This window comes from Zootoca vivipara, chromosome 4 (genome assembly GCF_965207765.1).
Source record: "Zootoca vivipara chromosome 4, rZooViv2.hap1.1, whole genome shotgun sequence".
NCBI lineage: Eukaryota > Metazoa > Chordata > Lepidosauria > Squamata > Lacertidae > Zootoca > Zootoca vivipara.
The window spans coordinates 67,778,595-67,806,339 of NC_142587.1; the positions used below are offsets into that span (position 1 = coordinate 67,778,595).

The window sequence follows — 27,745 nt, forward strand, 5'->3', positions numbered from 1 at the left end:
CACACTGCTCTGCCTTTATTTGCAAAAAAAAAAAAAAAAACAGCTTTTGAAAACTACAAAAACCATGCAGTTAATTTTATGCTCCAGTCAGGTCTAATTATAATTTATCACTATCACCAGTGGAAGGAAGCACAAAATAAAAAAGGAGACAACATAGCCCCCATAGCATGCTCTAAAAACCCCACGGGGAAGCAACAGCCTGAGAAAAGAAAGGAGGAAGGAAACAACTTGACCCGTAGTGACCTTCCCCAACATGGTGCCCTCCAGATTCTTTGGATGATGACTCCCATTAGCTTCAGCCAGCACGCTTGGGATGGCTGGCCCACAGTACACTTGAAAGACCTCAAGGGAAGAAGAAGCTTGCAGAAAGAAAGACATTGACCCACTAGCACTTCATCCATCCATCAACACAAGTGAGAAGCCACCCAGATAGCCTGGAATTGATGACATTGTCCAAGGTCAATAAAGGTCAATATTGGGGTCTTCTGCCCCTATGATAAGGTTACCAGATTCTTTTCAATGAATCCGGGCACACTTTTCAACTTCCTACTGAATAGATGGATTTTGTCAGGGGACTGGATTTTGTCAGGGGACTGATTTGTAAATCCGGGGACTGTCCCCAGGAAACGGGGATGTCTGGAAACCTTACCCTATGAATCTTGCCACCTGAGGCGGTCACTGCACCTTGCCTCATGGGTGGGTCTGAGGAAAATATGGCAGGCAGTGTTCTGGAAAGCTTTGAAAGTGGTTCGGGCTCTTCCTGTCTAAATCCATCAGTCAATCCATCCATTGGTAGCCCACCTACTACCTCAAAGACATGTGCAATAAATAACATCCAAATGCATAATCATTTGCTGCTGCTTTGGTTTTTAAATCTGTAGCAAACAAAACAAAATCCTATGCTGGTGCCTGGTTTCCAGATGTTTTGGACTATGGCTCCCATTATCCCTGACCATTGACTATGCTGGGCCAGACTGGTGGATGCTGTGGCCCATGGACATCTGGGGGAACCTGGTATACACCACATCTGCACATTATACTGTGGTGTATGTGGCATGTCCTCTTGTACAGAAAATAACAGCTCCCCCTCTACTTTGCTATCTGACCTGCAATTTAGTATACTATATATTAAGTTTTAAAACAACAATAACAACAACAACATAGCAGTTAGAGCCTAGAATAATAGGATCTAATATTTGCTGGTAGGGAGCTCTATATTTTAGGTTTCCACACTTCTTTAGTGGGTGTGTCAGATGACAGAAATGACCCCTGGTTGCATTTTGTGATGTACCACATTATGAGGGGCTGCTTCCATCTGTCCCCCATGTTGCAAGTTATATGTCTGGATTTTGGTGCAGGAGGAAATGAACCAGCAGAGAGCGGAATGCTGTAGGAACCAGTGACCAGTGGAGCTTGTAGTTGTGGGCAACATACCAGCTCTCTCAACGGCTTGTTTCATGGCAGTTCTGTGCCAATGTTCTGTTTTGGCACCATAGAAACTGTTGCCTTTTGCATATGGCATTTCCCCCTCGGAAGCTCATAAATTCTCATGAGTTTCCTCAGCTCCTTAAACTCGTAAATTCTCTTGGCTACCCAAGAAGGAACTCCTTGTTTCTTTTCCCTCACCTGTGAGCTCTTTCAGATCAGGGACAGTGCTATTTGAGTGCTTGGCAAACTTGATTTGAGTATATCCTGGGCTCCAGAAATAATAGCAGGTTGCTTTGATTTCCTGACAATGAGCTCGCTGGCTGAGACATGCTGCTTGCGCAGAGGAGGGCATGCTGCCTCTTGCTCGCTCCAGCTGAGCACCTCTCTGTTTGCTAAAAGAGGTGGAGACAAAAACCACTGTCTCGTTTCATATTATGTGTGTCTTGGCATGGCAGAAGGGGTGGTGTTGTTTGTTGCGTGGGTCTGTGCAGATAACCTAGTCCAAAAAAAGAGAGAAAGAAAAAGTTGCAGGATGCCAAGGTCTCCGGAGAACACTTACTTGCTAAGGGCGGTATATACTGAGAAACGGATCCATACAGTCACAAGTACATGCATGACTAGAGACTGTTGTGTGGAGAAGAAACCAGCTGGGAGTGATTTCTGTAGGTGTAGTTGCCAACACTCATCAACAGAAAAACAAAGAGGTTTTAATCAGGAAATCTTCCCATAGCTGTACCTAGGCATGCATGAATTCTCTCACAACACACTCTTGACAGGCCCGACCCCTCCATCTGTCTCCTACTGGCGCTGTATCCATAGCATCAGAATGCCTCGTAATCTTTAACAGAGTTATCCACTCAACATCACTCTATAAAGCTGGAAGCTTCTATTTGCCTGGTTTATAAATGATGAAGAGTAAGTGGCACAGAGGCACGGAGGCCATAATTGTGGCAGAGATACGGGCCGCATTTGAACATGGATAGGCCCTGATAGCAAGGGCTCCTTAAACACCTCCGCAAATTAACTCAATTTTATACCGTTGGCAGCACACGGTTTCTGTACAGATATAGCGGCATCCCTCCTCATGCCTGCCCCATAATGCACCCAGCTAAGATTCTCACAAGCAAGTGGGTCAGGACAGGAGTAGAACGACAGGCACTGGCAAGGCGGGCAGGAGCAGCATCCATAATTTAGGCGTTTCTGGAGATGTTGTTGAGGGAAGAAATAACCGAGGAACACTAAAATGCAGCTGCCTTTTGATTGCCTCCTTCAGCTAGGCATTAGTGAAGCAGGAAAGCTGGTAGCCGATGAGACCAGCAGGACACCAGTCGCTCAGACCTTTCTTCAGCGGAATCGTGTCCAATTAAAATCATCTCAGTGCATTGTGATCCGCTCCAGCTCTGCTCCTGACCTCCCAGACTCTTGCAGCCATGCCAGCTGATAACAAATTACTTTGGTTCACTAGAATCTTAGGTCAGAAACAGAAGCATGCCTTTTAGACTATCACACACAGACTGCTAAGCACCCGGGGGGGGGGGGGATTGCTAAGAAACAAAGCCATGTACAAGAGCGACCCAGGAAGGCACTCAAATAGAAAATAGAAGCTTGCAGAGAGAAATGACAGGTCGACAGGTTGGGGTCGTCCAATGAAGCTGGTTTGCAGCGGTTGCAGGACAGACAATAATAAAGCATTTCCTCAAACAATGCAGGGTTCGGAAACCTTTCGCACCTACAGCACCCCTGATGTTGCTGAACTACAGCTCCCATCCTCCCTGACTGCTGACTATTCTAGATGGGACAGGTGGAAATTGTAGCCCAAGAACATCTGTAGGACCACAGATTCCCCATCCCTGACAGAATGCTGGCTTAATCCAATGTAATTCTGTACAGGAAGATGTGGTGATGTCCCCTAACTAACGTGATTGGACCGTTCCATGGAGGAAGAGGTTATTCACTGGCTGCATGAAACTTCCATATTCAGAGGCAGTCGATCAATGGATATCAGCTACTGGGAAGCAGCAGTGAAAGAAGGTCGTTGTCTTAGATAGATAGATAATTTATTTTTGCCTGTTTTTAATTTGGGGGAGTTGGTACAGGATGTGGAGTGAAATTCCCAGATCTTTGCAACATTGTCTTGTAAGTACCATGCTACTTTATCCTGCCCAGAGTTTTAAGGGCTTTGCAAGGGTTGCCGGGGCGGGGGGGGGGGAGAGAGTTCAAGGTTGATTAAGTAGCTTCAAAGGGAGGAGAGATTTGAAAAACCACCCAACAGCTCCCAGAGTCTTTTACTGAGAAGAGTTGGCAGATATTTTCCTATGTTGAGCCTTTTAATCGGAGTAATTTGATAATTAGAGCTCCTACTCACATAGCAGAGACCTCAGTAGAGACTTGAACCAGCGCCAACTTTCCCTGGAAGTCTCGGCCGTTGTCTTCATGCCAAGCTTGTAGCCTTCTCAGGGGGTCATTTGCGTGGTCACTGCAGGAAACAAGATGGTGGACTGGACTGATATTTGACCTGAGCCAGGAAGGCCCTCCATGATGACAATTAAAGACTTTAAGTTTATCCTATGCCTGAAATAATTAAAAAAAAAAACCAAACAGAATTGGTTTTGGAATTCATTTTATGAAGCTGTTGAAGTGTAGGTGGGTTCTCACAACGCAAGACACAGTGATAACAGCAAGAACCTTTATTGAACTAACAGAACTGGACAACGGAGGAAAGCAACTGCTTCTGAAAGCCCGGGCCAATCCCACTCCCAATGTGATTGGCTGTCTAAACTTCCAAGCTGCAAATCATGACTCAGAGTTTAGAATAGAATCATAGAGTTGGAAGAGACCACAAGGGCCATCCAGTCCAACCCCCTGCCAAGCAGGAACACCATCAAAGCATTCCTGACAGATGGCTGTCAAGCCTCTGCTTAAAGACCTCCAAAGAAGGGGATTCCACCACACTCCTTGGCAGCAAATTCCACTGTTGAACAGCTCTTACTGTCAGGAAGTTCTTCCTAATGTTTAGGTGGAATCATCTTTCTTGTAGTTTGAATCCATTGCTCTGTGTCCGCTTCTCTGGAGCAGCAGAAAACAACCTTTCTCCCTCCTCTATATGGCATCCTTTAATATATTTGAGCATGGCTATCATATCACCCCTTAACCTTCTCTTCTCCAGGCTAAACATGCCCAGCTCCCTAAGCTGTTCCTCATAAGGCATCGTTTCCAGGCCTTTGACCATTTTGGTTGCCCTCCTCTGGACACGTTCCAGCTTGTCAGTATCCTTCTTGAACTGTGGTGCCCAGAACTGTACACAGTACTCCAGGTGAGGTCTGACCAGAGCAGAATACAGTGGTACTATTACTTCCCTTGATCTATATCAGGCATCCCCAAACTTCGGCCCTCCAGATGCTTTGGACTACAATTCCCATCTTCCCCAACCACTGTTAGCTAGGGATCATGGGAATTGTAGGCCATCTGGAGGGCCGCAGTTTGGGGATGCCTGATCTAGATGCTATACTCCTACTGATGCATCCCAGAATTGCATTGGCTTTTTTAGCTGCTACATCACACTGTTGACTCATGTCAAGTTTGTGGTCTACCAAGACTCCTAGATCCTTTTCACATGTACGGTACTGCTCTCAAGCCAGGTGTCACCCATCTTGTATTTGTGCCTTTCATTTTTTTTGCCCAAGTGTAGAACTTTACATTTCTCCCTGTTAAAATTCATCTTGTTTGCTTTGGCCCAGTTCTCTAATCTGTTAAGGTCATTTTGAAGTGTGATCCTGTCCTCTGGGGTATTAGCCACCCCTCCAAATTTGGTGTCATCTGCAAACTTGATCAGGATGCCCTCAAGCCCATCATCCAAGTCATTTATAAAGATGTTGAATAAGACTGGGCCCAAGACAGAACCCTGTGGCACCCCACTAGTCACTTCTCTCCAGGAATCATCTGCTCCATACTCTTCAGGTCGGGCATTGTTTTCTTTTTTGGAGAAGACTGAGGCAAAGAAGGCATTGAGGAGTTCTGCCCTTTCTCTGTCCCCTGTTTGCATTTCACCATCTTCTCCTCTAAGTGACTCCACTGTTTCCTTGTTCTTCCTTTTGCTACAAACATACCCATATAAGCCCTTTTTGTTGTTTTTAACCTCTTTAGCAAGCCTGAGATCATTCTGTGCTTTAGATTTAGCTTTTCTGACTTTGTCTCTACACGTGCTGGCTATTTGTTTGAATTCCTCCCTGGTGGTTTCCCCTCTTTTCCATTTTTTTGTACATATCCCTTTTAAATCTTAACTCAGTTAAAAGTTCTTTAGGTAGCCACCCTTGCTCCTTTAGGCACCTTCCATGTTTCCATCTCATTGGTATTGCCTGAAGTTGTGCTTTTAATATCTCCCCTTTAACAAACTCCCAACCATCATGAACACCCTTCCCTTTTAGTATTTCTGTCCATGGGATCTCACCCAGCATTTCCCTAAGTTTTCTGAAGTCGGCTTTCTTAAAGTCTAGAATTTGAGTCTTAGTATGCTTGTTTGCAGTGCAAAACAGGAGTGCCTGGCGTGCTATGGTCCATGGGGTCACGAAGAGTCGGACACGACTAAACGACTAAACAACAAATGCTTGTTTGCTCCTTTCCACTGTATAATAAACTCCAGAAGAGCATGACCACTCCCACCTAATGATCCTGCCACTTCTACCCCACTAACCAGGTCATCACTATTGGTTAGGACCAGATCTAAAATGGCTGATCCTCTTGTTGCTTCTCCTACTTTCTGGACAATGAAATTGTCTGCAAGGCCAGTGAGGAATCTGGCTGAGTTTGACATCCAACAAATATCAGGATAGTTTAGTTAAGGGCCAATGGCAGAGGCCCAAATCCTGAAATGTTCTGTGACTGGATATCATGTATCGAATCAGAACACAGGGGCTCAGAATCCTTAGTCCAGACTCAAGCTCAGGCAAACACAAGATCACTGAATACATAACACCTGTGATCCTTTACCCTCTTTTGGGGGAATTTAGTCTCATTGACCTCAGTAGGATTTATTGCAGGGGACAGGATTTCTGTGAAGCAATCTACCACTCCTCTCTTGTCATGGGAAGCAATCTACCTGCAGGACTCAATCTTTTCCAGGTTTTCTTTTTAAGCCACAGGAGTTAGGTCCAGCTCACTCAGTATCCTCATTCTATTCAATTGGACCTGTTGCCAACTGTCAGTTGCTAGAATCTGTGATATATCTGTTCAGCTGAAGGCTTGCCCTTAAGGTTCTTTGATGATATGAAGGCATTAAACAAGGTGAATCTTGATATCTTGACCATACTTTTGTCCACCTTTGTCCTACGGCCTTCACCAAGAAGCAGACAGTTCTACAAAAGAGAAATTCCTATCACATAAGAAATATTTTAAAGGGGAAAGCTATAAAATACGGTTTTATAATGAAGCCTCTTGCATTTGCTGGATCCAGGATTGGATATTATTAAAAATATATATACAGATTTACTAGATTTAGAAGGACATGCATGATAATAGATCTGGCTGGCATGCGTATCTGTGGTATCAGAAAGCAAAAGTACACAAAAGCGTCCAGAATCATATAATAAGGAATGCAATTTTCAAAGTGTGGGGAAAATATAAGGATATGTTAGAACAAAAAAAAACACCATGGTGGCTTTCACCTTTGGAAGCAATATCAATGAAAAAAATCAAATACAAAAATTGATTGAGCAACATATAGAGAATGTTAACAGAAACTGCCAATCAATTAAAACTGAAGGGATTTCAAAAAATAAGAGGGAAAGTAACAGATTGGTTATAATACTTCCAGTTAAAAGAGGTATCTAAAAATGATTTTAAAAAGGATTTAATTATGAAATTTTAAACTTTCAGAAAGTTTTCAGGAAGTCAGGGGATTCAAGGAATCCCAAAAATGTAATTGACATTAAGAATGTATTTAGAAGTTGTTGTTTGCTTGTTTTTCTTTGTTCTTCTTTTTAAGTTCTTTTTTTCTTTTTCTTTTTTCAATGAAATGATTATTATAAAAATTATTTTAAAAAGATAATAAGAGTAACAACAACAATTCCCTTAAAGCAGGGATAGCCTGTGGTCCTCCACTGAACAATTTGTATCATCCTATCTAACTTGGGCTGATAGTGGAAGACCCAGAAGTTAGATACCCTTGTTTTAGTAATAATAATAATAATAATAATAATAATAATAATAATAATAATAATAATAATTTATACCCTGCCTATCTGGCCTTGATACAACCTGTATTCGTGGCTTGTTTATTACTACATTTCTATCTCACATTTATATCCTCCATGAAGCCCAAGGTGGCATACAAGGTTTGTCTACTCCTGCTTTTATCCTCACAACAACCCTGTGAGGTAGGTTAGGCTGATTGACAGTGACACCCCCCCATCACCCAGTAAGCTTTAGGGCTGAGTGGGGATTCGAACCCTGCTCTCCCAGATCCTAGTCCAGCACTCTAACTACTACACCACACAGGGAAGCAGCTCCACCCTTTGACATTTCTAGCTTTTATTGAATTCTGAAGGCTTCCCCACCAACATGTAAAGAAAGGGATAGGTTATCTCACACACCCAGTGAAGGAGAATCCCCTGCCTGCCTGCGTTCTCTCTTATCCCTTACCTCTCTTCCTATTTTACCATCTAATTTCTTCAGGAGCTGGGAGGGAAATGTACTATGGAGCCAGGCTTATACTAGGCTCTCCGTTTCCTATTAAAGAAGTAGCACATGGCCTTTATTAGCCTGCCTTAGCTGCACAGCAAAGCCAGGTTTTGTCGAATTCTTCCATTTGACACAATAAAAAAACCCAGAAGTTTCCTAACAAGGGAACAGAAAATAAAACCACAACGTAGGAGCTAGGGCTGCAGCCTGAAGAAAAAATTCAGCGTGGTAAGAGAAAGGCGTCCTTTCGACTTCCAGTCTGCCGCACTGGCAGAGAGGTGCATAAACCTCGAGCTCCGAGGTTTCTGGCTTAGTGGAGGGGGGGATTCCACGGGGGCGACGCGGACCCCCATAGAATCCCGGGTAGAGCATCCCGGGGACAAAAGAGCTTGGCAGAGCTCCAGGAGTGACTCCTCTGCTGCCCGGTAAGCTCGTAAGAGCCCCGAGAGCCAGCGGAGTTGTAGTCACGGGAGCCATTTTGAACACCAACGTTACCTCCATGAAGCAAAGTTCCAAGCCTACAGCCTGCAAGCGGCGGATTCTTCCCTTCAAAAAGAAGAGATTTGGATCAAGTATGACAAAAAATTGTGAATTGGACTGGATAATTGGCGCTGAGAGGACGCTTAAAAGGGAAGTCAGCCCCCCCCACTTGAGTAATGGACGATACGGTAGAGCTGTGGAAAGCTCAGAAATTTTCTTTTAAGAACTTTTTTCCTGATGCAGAGTAAGGGAAAAAGATAAATTGTGCATAAATCTCTGCAAAAGACTGTGATTTGACAAGGGGAAACCCCCTGTGAACTTGGAGTCAGGTCAAAGGAAGGACCGGCTAGCCGATTTTATGGCGTCACAATAGAAAGGAATGTGATTGTCTGTATGAGTCTGAGACTGAGAGCTGTAAACAAGCGAAAGAGGAAGCTTTTAGAAATAAATTTCAAGGCTACTCAGTGTTGAATTTGAGACTGAATAATAAGGAAAAAAAGTAAAGAAATAGAGGTTGGATCCAGTTCAGATGGGACTTTATTCTTTTTATACTTGGAAAATATAAAACAAGGACAACAACAATACCACTTCCTGCTCTGCCACAATTATGGAGGCGGAAAGCATCAACAGGAAGGAAGAGAAGGTTCTGTGATGGGGGATTTCACAGCATTAACCATAGCTGTCAAGTTCTCACCTTTTTTAAGGGAAATTCCCTTATGCTGAATAGGCTTCCTCACGAGAAAAGGGAAAACTTGACAGCTATGGCATTAACATGCCAAATGGGCCTTGTTTTTAAAAGATATTTTGATATTCCACTCACCCAAGGTTCTTCAAGGCAGCTAATACTGAAATAACATGAGCAATTAGGAAAAATAAAAAAGTAATTTTGTATGCAAATCTACATCATTTTAACTGATTCATTCAACTGATTAATTGGCTAAGAAAGCTTTAATTGGGCAGCAGCCCTACATTAATCACTTCATTAGCTGGAACAAAATAGTATCATCTTAATGCTTGAGGGTCAAGCTAGACAACTTGTAAAATGGGTGGGTGCGTTCTGTGTATGTTTTGGTGGCAGGAACAGGTAGTCGGGGAGAGAATTTTACTAGGACTATGATGTGAAAGAAAAGGGTTAAATTTCTCCTCCCCAGATGTCATTGTTCCAATCCCGATTCCTCCCCTCCCACCTCAGCGGAGACTTAAGTTTTTTTAAAAAGATCATTCATGTGAAATGCATTCATTTATTTCACATATCATCTAGTGTGGCTCTGAATCCTAATAAGTATATAGCAAAATTAGCCAATATTGAGAAGAAGTTCTAAACATAATCTCTGAGGGCATCAAGCCAGGCTTTTTTTCTTATTAACTGCTGTGTTTAATACTGTATTTCTCCTGTGCTCCTCCCTCCCCATTCTCCTTCAATTAATGAGAAAAGAAATTGCATTCAAAAATTTCTATGAAATTCTCATGGGTCAGATGCAGGGGTTTTACTTGTGCTTACATTACTTTTGACGTGATCCGGGGATTTCTGTGAGTATCCTTTCTTTATTGCAGAAATCGTCTTAATAGTAGTCTGCTCTCTGCAGCCTTCCCAGGTGCCTGATGCGACGAACCCCCTCGTCGGCGTTGCCAATAGATTATGAGACGAAAGGGTACAGGGGTAAAGCAATCCCCACTCAATTCCTTACGTCTTAAAATAAACCCCTCAATTCTGGGCTTCTCAGTAAAGAGAGTCTAATTCCAGCTTTTGTGGCCTGATCTCACAAACACTCAGGGCTATTTGAATGAACAACCTCTTGCCTACAGAACAGGGACTCCCTCAACTCAGATCCCCACTGTATCAGTCTGCCATATCACCCTGGCAAACTTGTGTGGCACTCTAGGTTTTCACCATACTGCCCTTCCTGTGTGACTCTAGGACACAAACTATCCCCTTTTCCTTAGGTAAGTTTTGCCCTTTTCTGAATCTCCACCTCTGTGAGTTTTAATACGCTGCTGGAATAACCAAGATGATACTCTTTGGTACAAAAAGATGGTTTTTTTTCCTCTTGAGAACATGGGTTTTTCTTTTCTTAACGATGCATAAGTTTACAAGCTTAGTTACAGTTATACATTAACTCTGTCAGACTTTAACTTCAAGTTATCCTAAGCCTAACCTAAACCACCACTATCCTGGCCCCACACGCTTCTTCTTCCCTCTTTGTCACCACACTCCCCCTCTCTTCCTCTTCCAACTGCCAAAACTTTTATTTCTTCCTTTTTAAACTGGGCACTGTCCCGCCTCCTAAAGATGCGCTGTCAGTTAAGCTGGAAGTGGATTAACTCTTTCTAATCCAGGGTGTAATAAATCTTCCATCCTGGGCCTAATCCGTTTCACCTGGGCTTCCATTAAAGCCCAGGGGAGATGTCCTGAGACAACTCTTCCCATGGGGATTTCTTCAGATAGCCAGGGAGGCTGCAGAGTGCCAGAGAAACGTTTACTGGGAAGAAACACCTTTGGCCAACTTACCACAATAAGCAGCACTCAAACACCCAGCAAAATGGTAACAAAAACACTAAAGAAGTTCTAAAGTGCCCTGAGAATTGAGAAAACAGAGTTTGGCACAGCACTTACATTTCAAACATTGTGCCGAACTGAAACAGGAAGCTAGGCCGATAATAGGTTATTGAAAATTGGAAGCATACTCACAAACCATGCAAATTATCACTGCATATTATGGGCAACCAGAATTACTTTATTAAAAGAAGTTCTTCTTGTTGTTGGAGTTTAGAGTTACAAACAAGTGCAGCTGCTAGCTTTGTCTTCCATGCTTATCCATTGTTGTTGTTGTTGTTGTTGTTGTTGTTTAGTCGTTTAGTCGTGTCCGACTCTTCGTGACCCCATGGACCATAGCACGCCAGGCACTCCTGTCTTGCACTGCCTCCCGCAGTTTGGTCAAACTCATGTTCGTAGCTTCGAGAATACTGTCCAACCATCTCGTCCTCTGTCGTCCCCTTCTCCTAGTGCCCTCCATCTTTCCCAACATCAGGGTCTTTTCCAGGGAGTCTTCTCTTCTCATGAGGTGGCCAAAGTATTGGAGCCTCAGCTTCACGATCTGTCCTTCCAGTGATCTGTCCTTCCAGTGCTTATCCATATGGACCAACAAAAAGAAACTCCTCCTAAACATATGGCTTGCTATTTATCAATATTCTTAATGAGAGTGCCAAAAACCTGTAAACCCATTAATCAGGACATAACCTTTTAAACTGGGGCAGTGAACCTCTGGCCTGTGCACTAGACCCAGCCTGCAAGCCATTGTTAATGGGCTGTTGGCTCCCTGGCAATTCCCCCCCCCCCATTTTATTGTGAGTTTCACCTGACCAAGCTGTCACTGCTGAGAGAGCTCAGCAAAGCACTCTGGAAACAGGACTTTGAACTCTTACAATTGTGAAACACTGGAGTAGATGGGAATGCCACTCCTTCCTGTATGTACTCATTTTCACAACCTTAAGATATCAATGACTTCCCTTCTTCTATTTCCATAATTCATTTTACATATCACAAATCCTTGCATATTTTACAAAAACTATACCATTCAGTATTCCGTTATTGCACCCATCAAAACTTATTTACACTGCTGAATTCATCTTAATGCTGCCAGCGTTTTCAGCTGTACACGGTTATTTCCCATATATTCAATCAACGTTTTCCAATCTTCTCTAAACGTATATTCTTCTTGATCTCTTATTCTATATGTTAAGTCTGCAAACTGCACATATTCTGTCAACTTCAGTTGCCATTCTTCTTTGGTTGGGATCTTGCTCGTTTTCCATTTGGGGGCTAACAAAACACAGGCCGCAGTAGTGGCATACATAAATTACCTTTTTTGACACCTGGGAATTTCAATCTGAATTATCCCTAACAGAAAGAACATTGGGGTGTTTTTTTTTGCGGGGGCGTACTTTTAAACATTTTTTCAATTCATTATGGATCATTTCCCAATACTCTTTTACCCTTTTACAAGTCTACCACATATGAAAGAATGTTCCCCCTACCTCTTTGCCTCTCCAGCACTTATCTGATTCAGTCTTATACATCTTAGCCAGCCTGCTCAGAGTTAAATGCCATCTATAAATCATTTTCAAGCAGTTCTCCTTCAAAGAATAGCATGCTATAAACTTCAAGTCACTTTTCCAGAGTTTTTCCCAGAGGTTAAAATCTATATTGTGACCTGTATCTATTGCCCAATGAAGCATGGTACCGTAGAATGTGCCAGTTTGTTCCCTGATTCTTATTTTTCCAGTAATAAATTCAGTTGCATCAATAGGAGTATAGCATCTAGGTCTAGGGAAGTAATAGTACCACTGTATTCTGCTCTGGTCAGACCTCACCTGGAGTACTGTGTCCAGTTCTGGGCACCACAGTTCAAGAAGGATACTGACAAGCTGGAACGTGTCCAGAAGAGGGCAACCAAAATGGTCAAAGGCCTGGAAACGATGCCTTATGAGGAACGGCTTAGGGAGCTGGGTATGTTTAGCCTGGAGAAGAGAAGGTTAAGGGGTGATATGATAGCCATGTTCAAATATATAAAAGGATGTCATATAGAGGAGGGAGAAAGGTTGTTTTCTGCTGCTCCAGAGAAGCGGACACGGAGCAATGGATTCAAACTTCAAGAAAGAAGATTCCACCTAAACATTAGGAAGAACTTCCTGACAGTAAGAGCTGTTCGGCAGTGGAATTTGCTACCAAGGAGTGTGGTGGAGTCTCCTTCTTTGGAGGTCTTTAAGCAGAGGCTTGACAGCCATATGTCAAGAATGCTTTGATGGTGTTTCCTGCTTGGCAGGGGGTTGGACTGGATGGCCCTTGTGGTCTCTTCCAACTCTATGATTCTATGATTCAGTTTTCCACATTTCTTCAACCATTTGCGGTTGCCTTAAAAAAAAAACCTTGTGAAATCTCTTCAGCATTTCAGTGTGGATTTCTCCAGATCAACACTGCCTCTCAGCTTAAGCTATCTCAGGTTGGTTCAAGGGAAAATAGGTAAAAAAGGAGGATTCCCTGGATGCCAAGATCCAAGTTTGGGGCAAGTACACTTTGGTGAGAGAGCCTCAGCAGAGATTTAAAACCACAAAACATACAGCAAAGTAAAGTGTGGAAATATAGGTCTAGACCAGGCATCTCCAAACTTCGGCCCTCCAGATGTTGGACTACAATTCCCATCATCCCTGACCACTGGTCCTGTTAGCTAGGGATCATGGGAGTTGTAGGCCAAAACATCTGGAGGGCCGCAGTTTGGGGATGCCTGGTCTAGACCTTTAAAATACGCCCTTGTGAATCCTGAAGTTTCCCTCTTCCCCAGCATAGAAAAAGACCACAGGTATGTTAAAAATGGTTTACTCACAAACTCTCCAAAGATCAGATTCATATGCTTTTCCATACAACATTCAGAAACGGCTGCACAGGCAGTTAACTTTGCTTAATTTTACTGGCATAGGACCTCAAGAGAGGTTTGTAAGAGTCATGCAGTCTGAGCTGCAGTAACTTGCTCAGATCTCCTTATGTGTTGTGCTTCTCAGGTAGACAGAGGGGAACAAAGTATTGACTACCTAGTCACTCCCAAGGTGAGTTAAGCCTGGCAGGGCAACTTACTCTATTGTTTTAACCCTTTCTTGCATTATTAAGACTTAAGCATGTTGGTTTTTATGAGGTGGTGTTGCAAATTAACAGGCTGAAAGGAAAATACCACGCTGTTGCATGGGAAGAATAAAGAAACATTTATTGTCTTTGCTGGCCAGGCAGACAGGCTCAGTGGATTAACATCCAAAGGGACTGAGCACCCTCCCAAAGAAGGGGGCTTCCTAATATACTTTCCCCTTATCTGCATAGAGTACCTTCCAATCATTTGGGATAATGCCCTACTAGTGATTCCATATAAGGACTCTGGTTAATTGCATATCAATTAAGCAAGCAAACAAAGGACTCTCTGAGCACCTTTATGCAGCATGTGGGCCTCTTCTGTATTATGCATACATTTTGGTATGCGGTGAACAAGATAAGGAGTAAGGCTGTTCCTGGTATCTTTAGGACAGAATATCTCCTGATACAATGGGGCAACTCTTTGGTGCAAGATGAGCTGCAGGTCTCTAATGGCCACATTCCCCCCTTTTCAAGAAGCTTAGGAACTGGTTTACCTGTTCCTCTAGCTTAAACATCTGTTCATTGAACTGGAGACCTGCCAGCACTATATCTGGGTCCTTTGAGTAACCCTGGAAAGAAAGATTCAAAAGCACACACAGAATTATAATAAGCATTATTTTAGGAATCTGTGGGCACCTTGGAACTGATTTAATCCAATTGGACAATCAGGGGCCCTTAGCTTAGTAAATATGCAATCTCTCAGTTGCTTGCTGCCTGGGGTAACTAAAACTACAGTAACAGGCACGTTGGTATATTAGGGGGTGGTGGAACAGACAGGGTATAGAGTATGTGTGAACCACAGGCTCACTAGGCATAGGCTGGAATTATCTTCGGCCGTGTTGCCTTTCACCTCAAGATGTATTTCCATCAATCATATACATCATTACCCCATTTCATGTTTAATAAAAAGGTAAAGGGACCCCTGACCATTAGGACCAGTTGTGACCTACTCTGGGATTGCGGCACTCATCTAGTGTTATTGGCTGAGGGATCCGGCGTACAGCTTTCAGGTCATGTGGCCAGCATGACAAAGCCGCTTCTGGAGAACCAGAGCAGCACACGGAAACGCCGTTTACCTTCCCGCTGTAGCAGTACCTATTTATCTACTTGGACTTTGGTGTGCTTTCGAACTGCTAGGTTGGCAGGAGCTGGGACCGAGCAACGGGAGCTTACCCCGTCGTGGGGATTCGAACCGCCAACCTTCTGATCGGCAAGCCCTAGGCTCAGTGGTTTAACCCACAGCGCCGCCCGCGCCCCACAATGTTTAATACACATGCACAATAAGCATTGCTAACTAAGCTTTGATTTTCACTGTGATCAGTTACATTGCGTTAGTATGCATGTTGGGAACCTGTGTTACGTGTAGCCATTTTCACCATGTATCAACTTAGGTTCTAGCTTATGAGCTGTATCTTTGTGATTTAAGTATTACCAGTAGCTATCCTTCTCTCCCAGTGGGGGACGGCATCTTGCAAAATCATCAGTTTCTTAAAGCAACAGGTTACCATGACTTCTGTATTAGAAGCATATTCAAGGATTTATAGGGGTTTACATTATCACATTCATTATGGCGCTTTAAGGCACTACCACAGCGGGTGCTCCCCCACCTCACTGGGTTGTTGTGGGGATTAAATGAGAAGAACTATGTGCACCTCCTTGGAGAAAAGGCGGGCTCTAAATGCAAGAAATAAATAAAAATAAATATTGAAAATGATTGCATTTATATACCACATTTTCCTACAAAGAGCTCATGGCTGCATCCCTAGATCTCTGCCCCACCCATTTTATCCTCAAACAACCCTGTGAGGTAGGCTAAGAGGTACAGCATGATGGCTGTGCGGGGATTCGACCCTGGAACGCCCCTGCTCTAATGCAAATAACTTCAACTGCTATCTTGCTCCTGTTGTGATGTTGCAAATAAGTGCTAATGCTGCTAATTTCCTCACAGAGCTACAGCTGTTAGTTAATAGTCCTGTCCCCCCTTGATGAGCACATTTGTTGCACAGCTGCTTTGCTGAGTGGCAAACCCTTCGGTGAGGCACGACCAGCAACTGGTTGTGTGTACGTGCCGCTGCTCGGAGCCGAGCGTGGGTGTGCTAGGCAGCAGGGAGTGGGTGTGCTCTGAGAGCCTGCCTTGGCAGCAAAGAGATGAGTGGGTGTGCTGTTGCAGCTGCAGCTCTCTGGACCCGGCAGTACACCAAGCTTTGCACAGTCATCTCCTCATAGACAGACTGTGCACTGTGTGTGACTGAGTGCAAGTCCAACGCTGCCACACACAGAGACACACAAACCCAGCTTCCTTCTCCTGTCTATTCACTCATTATCTCAGGAGCTGAATTGAGACTCCCCCACCCCCAAATCCTTGTCTCCTTGGCTTCTTCTCAGCTGGGCTCCATTTCTGCTGGCTACAAATGAGCGCCTTTTGACTCCCACTGCTGGGAGGAGGCTAGCTGGGTCGAGCATCAGCTATCTCCCCCCCCCCCGCTTTGCAAGCTCTCCCCTTCCCATCTCATGGCCTTTTTACAGCCAGCTGGGCTGAATCGCTTTAGGGGACCCTGATCGCAGAGAGGGAGAGATCTCCGAGTGCTTCATGACTTTTCAGGCAGAAAACATAATTAATTTGGGGTCAGGGGGCAAAGAAGCCTCCATTGAGGATGGGAGCAGGGAAGCAAGAGCCGCCACCTCCCACATGCCCTAGATCACAAACTAGATAATTATACATTTTGTTACTTGTATACACTGAATCAGGCTTCTACCAGGGTTTAATCTGAGCTAGTCTCAGTCCTGAAACCAGTTTCTTATTGCCAAAAATAAACCTTGGCAGTGGAATACAAGAGAACTTTGGAGCATGTGCAGTGAGCATTTTTTCCCTCATAACACAAAAACCAAGCCCCGTCCCTTAGGACCTGCGGCTTTGAGGCAGGCTGCAATTCCTGCTATCTTTTGTTTTTACAAATTAACAACTGTACTTCTATTACAGCTTTGTACAATTCGTTTGCCTTTGTTCAAATTGTATTTTCTGCAGTCTATTTATACTTATAAGGCTTTGGCTGTGATTCTAGGCATAGCTGAATGAGAGAAAGGCCCATTCAACAGACTGGAATTGTCTTCTTGAGGAAAAATGCATTGTGTTGTGCTCTTTGCCAGCTTGTTTTACAAAGGTGCCAGCAGAATGCAAATGCTGAATCTGTATCTCTCCGCTTAACCTATATATGGGCACAGTTATCCTCTTCAAGAAGCAGAATGGCATGAATAATATGTCTTACATACTTTTATTCAATTTGTACCCTACCCTTCCTCCCAAAGGAGCCCAGGGTGGCAAACATTCACAACAGAACGGATTTCAAAACATTCTGAAATCAGTTTAGAACAGGGGTCCCCAGACTAAGGCCCGGGGGCCAGATGCGGCCCAATCACCTTCTAAATCTGGCCCGCGGATGGTCCAGGAATCTGCATGTTTTTACATGAGTAGAATGTGTTCTTTTATTTAAAATGCATCTCTGGGTTATTTGTGGGGACTGCCTGGTGTTTTTACATGAGTAGAATGTGGTCCTTTTATTTAAAATGCATCTCTGGGTTATTTGTGGGGCATATGAATTCATTCATATATTTTTTCAAAATATAGTCCGGCCCCCCACAAGGTCTGAGGGACAGTGGACCGGCCCCCTGCTGAAAAAGTTTGCTGACCCCTGGTTTAGAACATTCCAAAAACAGTAATCTCAGAGTTGCCAGGAACAGTATCTTTCAGCCATCAAATGCATGAGTAAACAGGAATGTTTTAAAATATTCATTTATACCTCACCTTTTAGCCCCTGCCACAAAACACATCGCTCGTCCATTTCTTCCTAGCCTAGGTTCAATTCTTCAGTTTAGGGATACAATTTGCTCCTTGTTAATATGAGTTGCACACCTCTAGAAGACCACCTTCTAGAGCTTCATTCTATTATTTCAGTCAGTAGCTGTCAGACAAAGACCCATATTCCAATATCTATATATTATACAAAACATTTAATAATATTTCTTACCTGCCTGTCACCATGAGATCCCAGGGACCATTACAACAATCTAACAATACAATATTAAATATTACAATTAAGATGATAAGGTGGGCTGTAAATTTTTTATGAAAGTGCCAGAAACACCTCTGTAGGGAGTGAATTCCAGTTTAGGGGTTGCCATAAAGAATGTACTGTCTCCGGGCCATCAACCCCCAAACCTATGGGGGAGGTGTAAAAATACCAAGCCCCCCCCCGCTCATTTTAACACCTATGAGGGCCTGTAGGATCAGAGGCAGTCTTTCAGATATTTGGGGCCTATGTCAATCAGGCCTTTAAACATTTTGAATTGGGCCTGGAAACAAACTGGAAACCAGTGCAGCTGTTTTAAAAGAGGGGTTCTGCGAGTTCTAAATGGAAGCCTGGCCAGTGTATTTTCACAGAATCATGGGATGGTGGAATTGGAAGTGACCACTGGGGTCATCTAGTCCAACCCCCTGCATTGCAGTAATCTTTTGCCCAATGTGGGGCTTGAACCCATAATCCTGAGTCTTGTGCTCCACAGACTGGAGTATCATGCACTTTGGACCAGTTGACGATTCCAAGCCATCTTCAAGGGCAGCCCCATGTAGGGTGCACTGCAGCAATCCAGTCTGGTTTTTAACCTACCTTTCTACTTGAAAGATCACCAAAGCTTATAGTGGTGGTGGTGGTGATGATGATGATAGGTTATGAAACATGATAAAACTACCAACAAACCAAACAACCAAAAGAGAGCAAAGCACATTAGCAGATTGCCTAGTAAAACAGCAACAGAAATATTGGTCTATAAATTTGGCATTCCACAACTGTGGCACTGTGACTAAAAAGGCTGTCTTGGGAAATGATAGACCAGCGGTATTTAACTCCTAAGTTAGCAAAAATGTATAGGACAAGTTCAAATACTTGCTGGATATGTAAAGAAAAAGAAGGTGCCTTTTGATCCTATGTGGTGCACTTGTAAGGTAATAAAAGCCTTCTGGGAAAGGATATATAATGAAATGAAAAAGCAAGCTTAAAATAACTTTTGTTATGAAACCAGAAGCATTTTTATTAGGAACTAGTCTCATTCAGCCCGTTAAGAAAATGGGCGCTAGAGGTGCGACGGGGCCGCGACCTTCCCTCCCTTTCTGCGCTCGGCCACGGGGCGCGCCGAGAACGCAATTAAACAAAATCTCTCTCCCGTCGTGTCCCGCGGCCAAGTGCAGAGAGGGAGGGAGGGAAGTCCGCAGCCCTGCTGCTCCTCCCACCGGCCAGGTAGGGTTGTCAGGAGGAGGAGGAGGCGGACCAAGATGGCAGCATTGGGGTCCGGGGCCGCGACGGCGGCCCCGGAGCCCAATGCTGCCATCTTGGTCCGCCGCTGCAGGGAAGCGGGAGGCAGAGGGTTGAGGGGGAGAGAGAGCGCACGCGTGTGTACGTCCCGCCTCTTCGTCCAGTCCCTGTGTCCGTGGGGCACATGCGCATTAGCGCGGACACAGGGACACAGGGACTGGACGCAGAGACACAGGGACTTTATTATATAGGATTACATGTAGTGACATACCAAAGGACCAGAAGAGACTTTTTATGTGTGGAACAACAGCCACATGGATGCTACTAGTCCAGAGATGGAAAGAAGACGAAGTCCCTACCAGAGAAGATTGGCAAACCAAGCTGATGGATTATGCCAAAACGGCAAAATTGACTAGAAAAGTCAGAAACCAAGGGGACTTTTTTTTTTATTAAAGAATTGGGGGGGGGTATAAGTTACAGTACTTAAGTGACCACTGTAAGCAGATGGAAACAAGAGCAGGATTTAGATTCACTTGTAGTGTAAAAATTATATGGTTTGATAGAAATTCTGGAGTACGGATGAATATGCAGTTGTAATGTTTAAATTGAGACTCCATGGGGGGATGGGGGGAAATCCCAAGATTTGGAGAATCTCTTTATTTAGATATGTAAGTACAGTGGTACCTCGGGTTACAGACGCTTCAGATTACAGATGCTTCAGGTTACAAACTCCACTAACCAGGAAGTGGTTGCTCCAGGTTAAGAACTTGCCCCAGGATAAGAACAGAAATTGTGTGCCAGTGGTGCAGCGGCAGCAGGAGGCCCCATTAGTGAAAGCATGCCTCAGGTTAAGAACTCCTTCAGGTTAAGAACTCCTTCAGGTTAAGAACAGACCTCTGGAACGAATTACATTCTTAACCCAAGGTACCACTGTATTATTTTGTTTATTTACAGGTTGTATTTGTAAAACGAATATAAAAAAAATCCCAGAAAAAAATGAAAAGGCTGTCTTGGACCCACCTACTATCCCTTGGGGCGGGGGACAGGATGGGACATGGGGAAAAGCCTCTGATGTCAATCTAAGTTTTGGGGAAAGTGCATATTGGAAAAGGCCGTCCTTATCATAGTCATGACTGTTTCAGGCTTTAAAAGTCCAAACCAACACATGGAACGGACTCAAAAACAAATTGAATCTAATGAAGGTGGAACGATATTGGGTGTACGTCAGTGGGGATAGGGAACCTGTGGCCCTCCAAATTTTGTATGGACTATGGGTTGCCCTCTCCCTGACCACTAGATGGGGCTGATGCGAGTTGGAGTACACATGGGCGTACCCAGAATAAAAGCTAGGGGGGGGGCACACCAGCCGCACACCCAGCCACATCCCCCAGCCACCTGACTGACTAGCTGGCAATGACATGGCCAGGATCCCCCCAGGAGGCATGGTCAACATCCACACACCCCAGAGAAAAGGGGGCCATTTACAAGGTAGCACACGGAGCCACATGCACTTGCACTCCTGCCTTGCCTGCTCCTTTAATGGCAACAGTGACTAAAATGAGGCAGCAGCTGCCTCCATTGAAAAAAACCTGGACATGGACCTGGGCTAACTTCAGCCCACACTCTTTCAAGTCACAGCAAGCACAGCACAGAAAGTGCTGCCCCACAATGCTCTGCGGCACCTCATTTGCATACATGCAGTAGGCTGAGGTGGAGCACAGCATGCAGCATCCCTGCCTATCCTCTCTAGCTGCCCTGCTTCTAGGGGGGGCAGCTGCACACCCCTGCCCCATGGTGGGTACGCCCATGGGAGTACAACATCGTCCAGATGTCTGCCCAATCTAGATGACTGCAATGTTTAGATGACTTCCTATTCCTGGCATGCAGGGAGCTCCTGTTTGTATTCTGGCAGTTACATTCTGAACCAGTAGAAGTTTCTGAGCACTCTTCCAAGTCAGCCCCATGTGGAACGTAAGGCAGTAGTCTTTTTTAATATGTCACCATGACACGAATGACAGTAGCCAGCTTCATTCCTCAAGGAGGGGCGAGGCAGGAATACCAGCTCTCCAGGAAGAGGGATTGAAAACTCTGAAAACTGTAGCTCCCTGAAGGGAATGGGGTCTCCTGACAACTCTAACCCTTAAACAGACTAAAATAAAAAAATTCCTTCAGTAGCACCTTAAAGACCAACTAAGTTTTTATTTTGGTATGAGCTTTCGTGTGCATGCACACTTCTTCAGATACCTTAAACAGACTGCAGTTCCCAGGATTCATTCAGTTCCCAGGACACATGGATGTCTCCAGTGATATAAAAGTGCTTTAAATGATGCACTTTGATGCAATGTGGCAATAGAGAGCTGGGTATATCTACTCTGGCATTGCCCACCCCTTGACGCACCCTGTTTTTGCCCTTTCCACCGGAATAACTTCCATTAGTTATGCTTGAAAGGATAGTCAGAGTGTTCCTGGCTGACAGGGTTGGAAAGGAAGATAGCTTAGCAATGAATATATTGTGCAGTGTAATTAGATTTGTCTCTGTGTACTTAATTTACATTTTATGTTATGGCTGCAAAATGTTATTTGTGCGCTTTTGTAAAATACCCTGGAATTATATGGTTCCCCCCCCCATTTGTTACGAGAACAGGGCTTAAATGTTAGAACGGCCTGAAACTCGTGCCATGCAGCAGATGGCCAACAGTCTCCACATGGCTGAGTAGTATCTAAGGTAAAGGTAAAGGGACCCCTGACCATTAGGTCCAATTGCGGACAACTCTGGGGTTGCGGCGCTCATCTCGCTTTACTAGTCGAGGGAGCCGGCGTACAGCTTCCAGGTCATGTGACCAGCATGACGAAGCCACTTCTGGCGAACCAGAGCAGCGCACGGAAACGCCGTTTACCTTCCCACCAGAGCGGTACCTATTTATCTACTTGCACTTTGACGTGCTTTCAAACTGCTAGGTTGGCAGGAGCTGGGACCGAGCAACGGGAGCTCCCCGTCGCGGGGATTCAAACCGCCGGCCTTCTGATCGGCAAGCGCTAGGCTCTGTGGTTTAGACCACAGCGCCACCCGCATCCCCGCGTAGTATCTAAATGAGCCCCAATTCAGCCTTGTAAATGAATGCACAGAAGTTACAAGGCTGCTGGGGGATGGTAGAGGAGCAAGAGACAGTACTGCCCCTCCTTCAGCATCCTGCTGCATGTCCAGGATGATCAAAGAAGTCTCCCTCCTCTAGCAGCCAGCTAGGTTTCTGTGGCACAGAACATAGATGGAATTTACTCTTTGTCCACTAGTCGTCCCATCTGCCTATCTGCAATTCCATTCCCTTCCTACCTACCATGGCTGCTAAGTAAGTGTCTAAATGCAAGGCTGCCTTAATGCACTAAAAAGAGTATGCTTGTATTATATGACAGTAACAAAATATCTGGGAATGTTGGGAAATTCCATTCCAGCTTTAGTGCAGACATGGAACTGTTGTGTGTCACATGTCTGTTTACATACCAGCACAGATTGCTGGGAACTTCCGTTGTGTATAGCTTTTGCTTTTGTGAGTCTCTCTGAGGAGACGCAGGAGAGACATGTTTTCTTTGTCCTGATTTATGCTTAATAAAGCTGCTTGTTATTATGCTTTCACAAGCCTCCTCACGCTGCTTTTGTTCGCGCAGCGCGCTCCGCTAATATAGTGTACAGCCATACCTCGGGTTGCGTTAGCTGCGGGTTGCGTATTTTCAGTTAAGAACGCGGTGGACCCGGATGTGTTTACTTCCGGGTTTCGCTGCGCACGCATGCACAGAAGCATTATGTGCACTTCGTGCATGCTCAAAAGCTCCGCTCTGGATGCACACTTTTTGGGGTGCGCATGCACCCCAGAATGGATCAGGTACCGTACATATCCAGAGGTACCACTGTACTCAGACTTTTGAAGTCTGGGTTGCTGGTTTACGTAGCACCAGAGATTGGGGAATCGTCCAGCATGTCGGCTGGAAGGGCATGATCCAGCTGGGGGCTAGCCAGCTGGCCTCTCGACCCCTCTGGATGCTGGCAGGGAAAAGGGACAATAAAGAACATAAATATCCCCATTATTTTGGTTCTGATGTTCCCCAGAAAAATCTGATTGTTTTCAATAAGAAAAAAAAAATTGTCAACGGGTGTAATAATTCCCCATACTGTATTTAACTTCAAACGTTTCAAAAGCATTGATTTAATTAAACTTTATTGATGACGATGGAATCACAAGGCAGCAGGCAAAGCGAAGGTAGGCGAATTGGACGCGAGATTTAAAAGCTACCATCTTCATTCTTAATTTCCCAGGGCGTATTTAGGATCGGGCCACTGAAGGTCCAGAGGCCGGAAAAACCTTTTATCAAGAGATAGACTTCACGCAACTCCCCCCCCCCCCGTGTATTATTATTATTATTTTTATTATTATTATTAATAGTCCGCTCATCTGGCTGGGTTCCCCCAGCCACTCTCGGCGGTTTCCAACAAAACATTAAAATACAGAAATCCATCAAACATTAACTCTCGGCAGTCCTTCCCTTCCAGGCAATCTCCGCAGCTGTGCGGAACTGCGCCCGTTACCATCTCGCCCCAGGCTGCATTCCATTCACATAAGACGGGGAAGGCAGTATCCTTGACGGCGCCCGCCTCGCGCAAGTTTCCGTATGACTCAGAATTCCTCCTCGGCCGCGCCAGTTGCTCGGCGTTGACTCCGAAACTGGCGCGAGGCTCGGCGCGCTAGAACGACCCAGGACTCCGCCAACCGCCGGCTGGGAGACTCGGGAGAACGGCTGTCAGTAGCATCGGCTCCAAGGCGGACCCACCGAACTCACCCCCCCCCAAACAAACCCAGTCTGGGCACCACTAGGTCCCGACTACTGCTCGCCCTGATTGTCTCCGAGCCAAAAGGGAAAAGGAATTTGGCAGGGGAGCGGGCAAGGAGCACGCGGCGGCTCCGCTTCGCCTCTCTGGGGCCGCGGGCGCGGAGGGTTTCACTCTCCCCCGCCTCCGCCTTCCCCTCCCGCGGCGGAGAGCGAAAGCAAAAGCCGCGTGTGGCCCCGCCCCGCGCGCTGCGGCTGGAGGGAGCAGCGCAAGCTCGTCAGGCTGCGGGTTGGGCGACTCCGGGTCCCCGCTCCGGCTCCTCTGGCGCCCCCGCCCGCTCCATCCTTCGGCGTGCGAGGAAGAATCAGTGCGGCGGAGAGCGGCGGCGGCAGCAGCGGCTTGCCCACCCCGAGGCTGGACATGTGGGCGCTGAGCGTGTGTTGGGTGCTGCTGGGCACTCTGGGCGCCGGTGAGTTGCATTGGCTCTTTCTCTCTCACCCCCCAATCGCCCTCCCGCCAACCCTCCGCGGGGCGTTAAGCCGTTTGAATGACTTTCGCCCCTCCCGTCAGAACGCGGAAGCTTCGCCCTGCGCTTTTTGCGCTTCGCAGGTGGAGCAGGTTCGGAGTAGTAGCGGCAGCAGCGGCGCAGCTCTCTCTCTCTCTCTCTTTTTCCCCCGCCCCCAGGCCCCGGGGCGGGCAGGGGGTTGTGAGGGGGAGGGGGTGGGGGGTCGGGGAGGGACCACCGAGGTGCGCGGCTGGTTGTTCTTGGCAGGTGGAAGCCCGCGCCGTCCTTGGCGAGGGAGCCGCTGCTCGTCCCAGCAAAGTGCGCAATGACGGGCAGGGCTTCGCTTTGCGCCGCGTCCCCTCCCTTCGAGCGAGCCTGCTGTTTAGGCGGGCGCTGGGGTTGAGGCGCGCTGGGATTGGCTTCCCCCCTTCCCGACGCCTGACGCTTTCCATAAGCTCCGCTTCGGGATTCCTGCTGTTCGGAGTGTGCAGGGAAGCGGAGCCGACAGCAGGCTCTCGTATGTGTGGGGGGGGGGGGGGAGACGGACTACGAGGTGAGAACTGGGGCGCTGGCAAGCCTGGCACTTGCCGTGCCTGGAACCAGGCGGGAGACATGGAGGGTATGTCCCTTTTCCCTCTCCCCTCCTTCCGCCTGCTCGTTTCCGAGAAGCGGTACCTCAGTGGCTTCTCTTCGGAGGGCCGGGCTCCCGTTGGGCTGTCGCCCGCTTGGTATTTTCGCAGCTTATCATCGGCGATGGCTGCTGCCCTTGAAAGTACCCACCTAAACTGCTATGGCAGCGAGTAATCCGTCTCCCTCTGTGTGACTGCTGTTCCCTGAAAACTTCGGAGGACATGTGCACAGCAGTTACCCACAGCTGTCAAATTGAAACGGGATCCTGTGTGGAGAGAGGGGGGTGGAGTGGGATATGGGGGGGGGGAAGCATTCCTTTCCCCTGGGCTACTTCTTTCTCAACATGCAGAAGTAATCTGCGGAATAATCCATGCTGGGCCTTTGTCGCAGCCGGTTAATGGGGTGGGGACTGGGGTTAACATGCCTTAAAGCAACACACAAAAGTTGCCAGCCTCAAGAAACATCTTTTTTTTACTAGCCTACTGGGGGCTAGCAGAAGAGGGGCACAGAGAGCTATCTCTTTAGCACCCATCCCACTGCATTTCTGTTCTGGGCACAGAAGAGGGCCTGGCCTGCTCACTCACCAAATAGTATTCTGCGCACGGTACTTGACTGCAAAGCAGTTCCTTCTTGCCTGTGGTTTTCACACTGCAGGAGTTTGTGAGGCTGCCTCCAATCCCTTTATCGTCTGTGAATTGCAGAGGTTGGAGGCATCAGGTGAAGCAAACTCTGCTGTTGAGCCTATAGCTTTGGTGACCCTTCAGAGGCCCCACATTTGTTGGCCTGCAAGCTTTCCAAGTTGCTGGGTTACGCAGGCAGTGCAAGTGCTCAAGTTACACAACATGTGCCGCTGTCGGCCACCTACAGGTTTAATAAATTATATCCACCAACCTTTCGGCTCAAGCACGTAATCAGTCTGTAGTGTGTGTGAGAGTTAAAGTGGGAGTTTTGTAGATGAACAGAAAAGGCTAAGCTGGGTTGCGTAGAAGATGGGGACTAGGCTATTTCAACATAAAGACCTAAAAGTTAATGATAACAAAATTGAAGTCTGTAAACAACTAGTGGACCTGCTTTTCAGACAGCAGGTAGGACACCTTCAAATCATGTCAGCTTTCTGTGGGCAAAAATTTCCTACTCTGTTACAAGATGTAGGAATGCCCACCAACTTGGATGACTTTTGAAGGATTAGGCAAATTCATGGAGGATAAGGGATTATGTTCTACCTTCACTGCTGGAGGTAGTATTCCTCTATATACCAGTTGCTGAGAATCATCGGTGTGGAGAGTGTTCTTGCTTTTGAGTCTTGTAGGCTTCCCACTGGCATCTGGTTGGCCACTGTGACAATAGGATGTTGGACTAGATAGGCCTTCGGTCTGATCCAACAGGCTCTTATGTTCTTACCAAGTGGTCTTGTCAACATTAAATGCAGTAAAAGAAAATTAGCAGAGCAACTTTGTCTATGCAGATATGCCAGGAGACCCTTACACTGGTGTATTTCCTGCATGAATTAAACTGAATCCTAATGGGTCCTGCCTGCGGGGGGGGGCAGCCCTTTCATTGACTGATATGGGGTGAATTTTAGTTGCACTTGAAGGTTTGGTGGTGTAAATTACACTAAGTTTTGGGCATTGGGTTTGGGAATTTGGATGCAGAGTAACTTTGCTAATTCATTTCTTTGCCCTGACACGCTCTTTGCATATGTTGGACATCCCCCTTCTTTGCCCTTTCCACTAGCAACAACTTCCAGCATGGCTTGCCCTTAGCCAGTGTTAATAATTATGTTTGGATAAATCAGAAATGCTGCTTTAAGGTCAGCTCAGCCAGGAGTGGGAGATATTCCACAACCCAACCTTGCTCTGGAAGAATGATTGGAGATTAGAAGTGCACCACATGGGCATTTTTAGTGAGTATTCCCAATGTCTTTCTTCCAATGACCAAGGAATGGTGCTTTAAGAGTTTTCAAATGCTGGCAGTTGAGGGGAAATATCAAAATACACTTTTAATCTGGTCCAAGATTCTTACTATCTGTAGAGGAGAGAAGGGGTTTAGGCTGCAGTCTTAACCATGTCTACTCAGAAGTAAATCCACTTGAGTTTGATTAGCTTTACTCCTGGGGTAAATGGGGTTAGGACTGCAGACTTACTTTCAAAACAACTCTCTTCTGGAGAATTAGAATTATTTGAAACCTGGTAAGACCTGTGACAGTACTATAAGCCTTGGGGTCT

The 27,745-nt window shown here is 45.8% G+C and overlaps 1 protein-coding gene and 1 long non-coding RNA gene across 13 annotated transcripts in view; one reads left to right on the forward strand and one right to left on the reverse strand.

The window, feature by feature from the left end:
• On the reverse strand, nt 1-26,311 carry LOC148685984 (uncharacterized). Its single transcript, XR_015949650.1, has 2 exons — nt 26,105-26,311; nt 1-1,924 (listed from the first exon to the last, which is right to left on the reverse strand). It is a non-coding gene; the product is annotated as an uncharacterized LOC148685984 (long non-coding RNA).
• CD47 (CD47 molecule) overlaps nt 24,636-27,745 on the forward strand; it is a 636,578-nt gene continuing 633,468 nt past the window's right edge. For 5 of the 12 annotated variants that reach the window (XM_088668121.1, XM_088668122.1, XM_035114493.3 and 2 more), the window contains exon 1: nt 24,636-24,854. In XM_088668121.1, coding sequence (XP_088524247.1) covers nt 24,806-24,854 — 49 coding nt within the window. In that variant the 5' untranslated portion in view covers nt 24,636-24,805. Of the gene's footprint in view, nt 24,855-25,212; nt 25,510-26,301; nt 27,424-27,745 lie in introns of those variants that run through there. The other 7 variants (XM_035114496.3, XM_060273691.2, XM_060273689.2 and 4 more) reach the window with 6 other exon arrangements.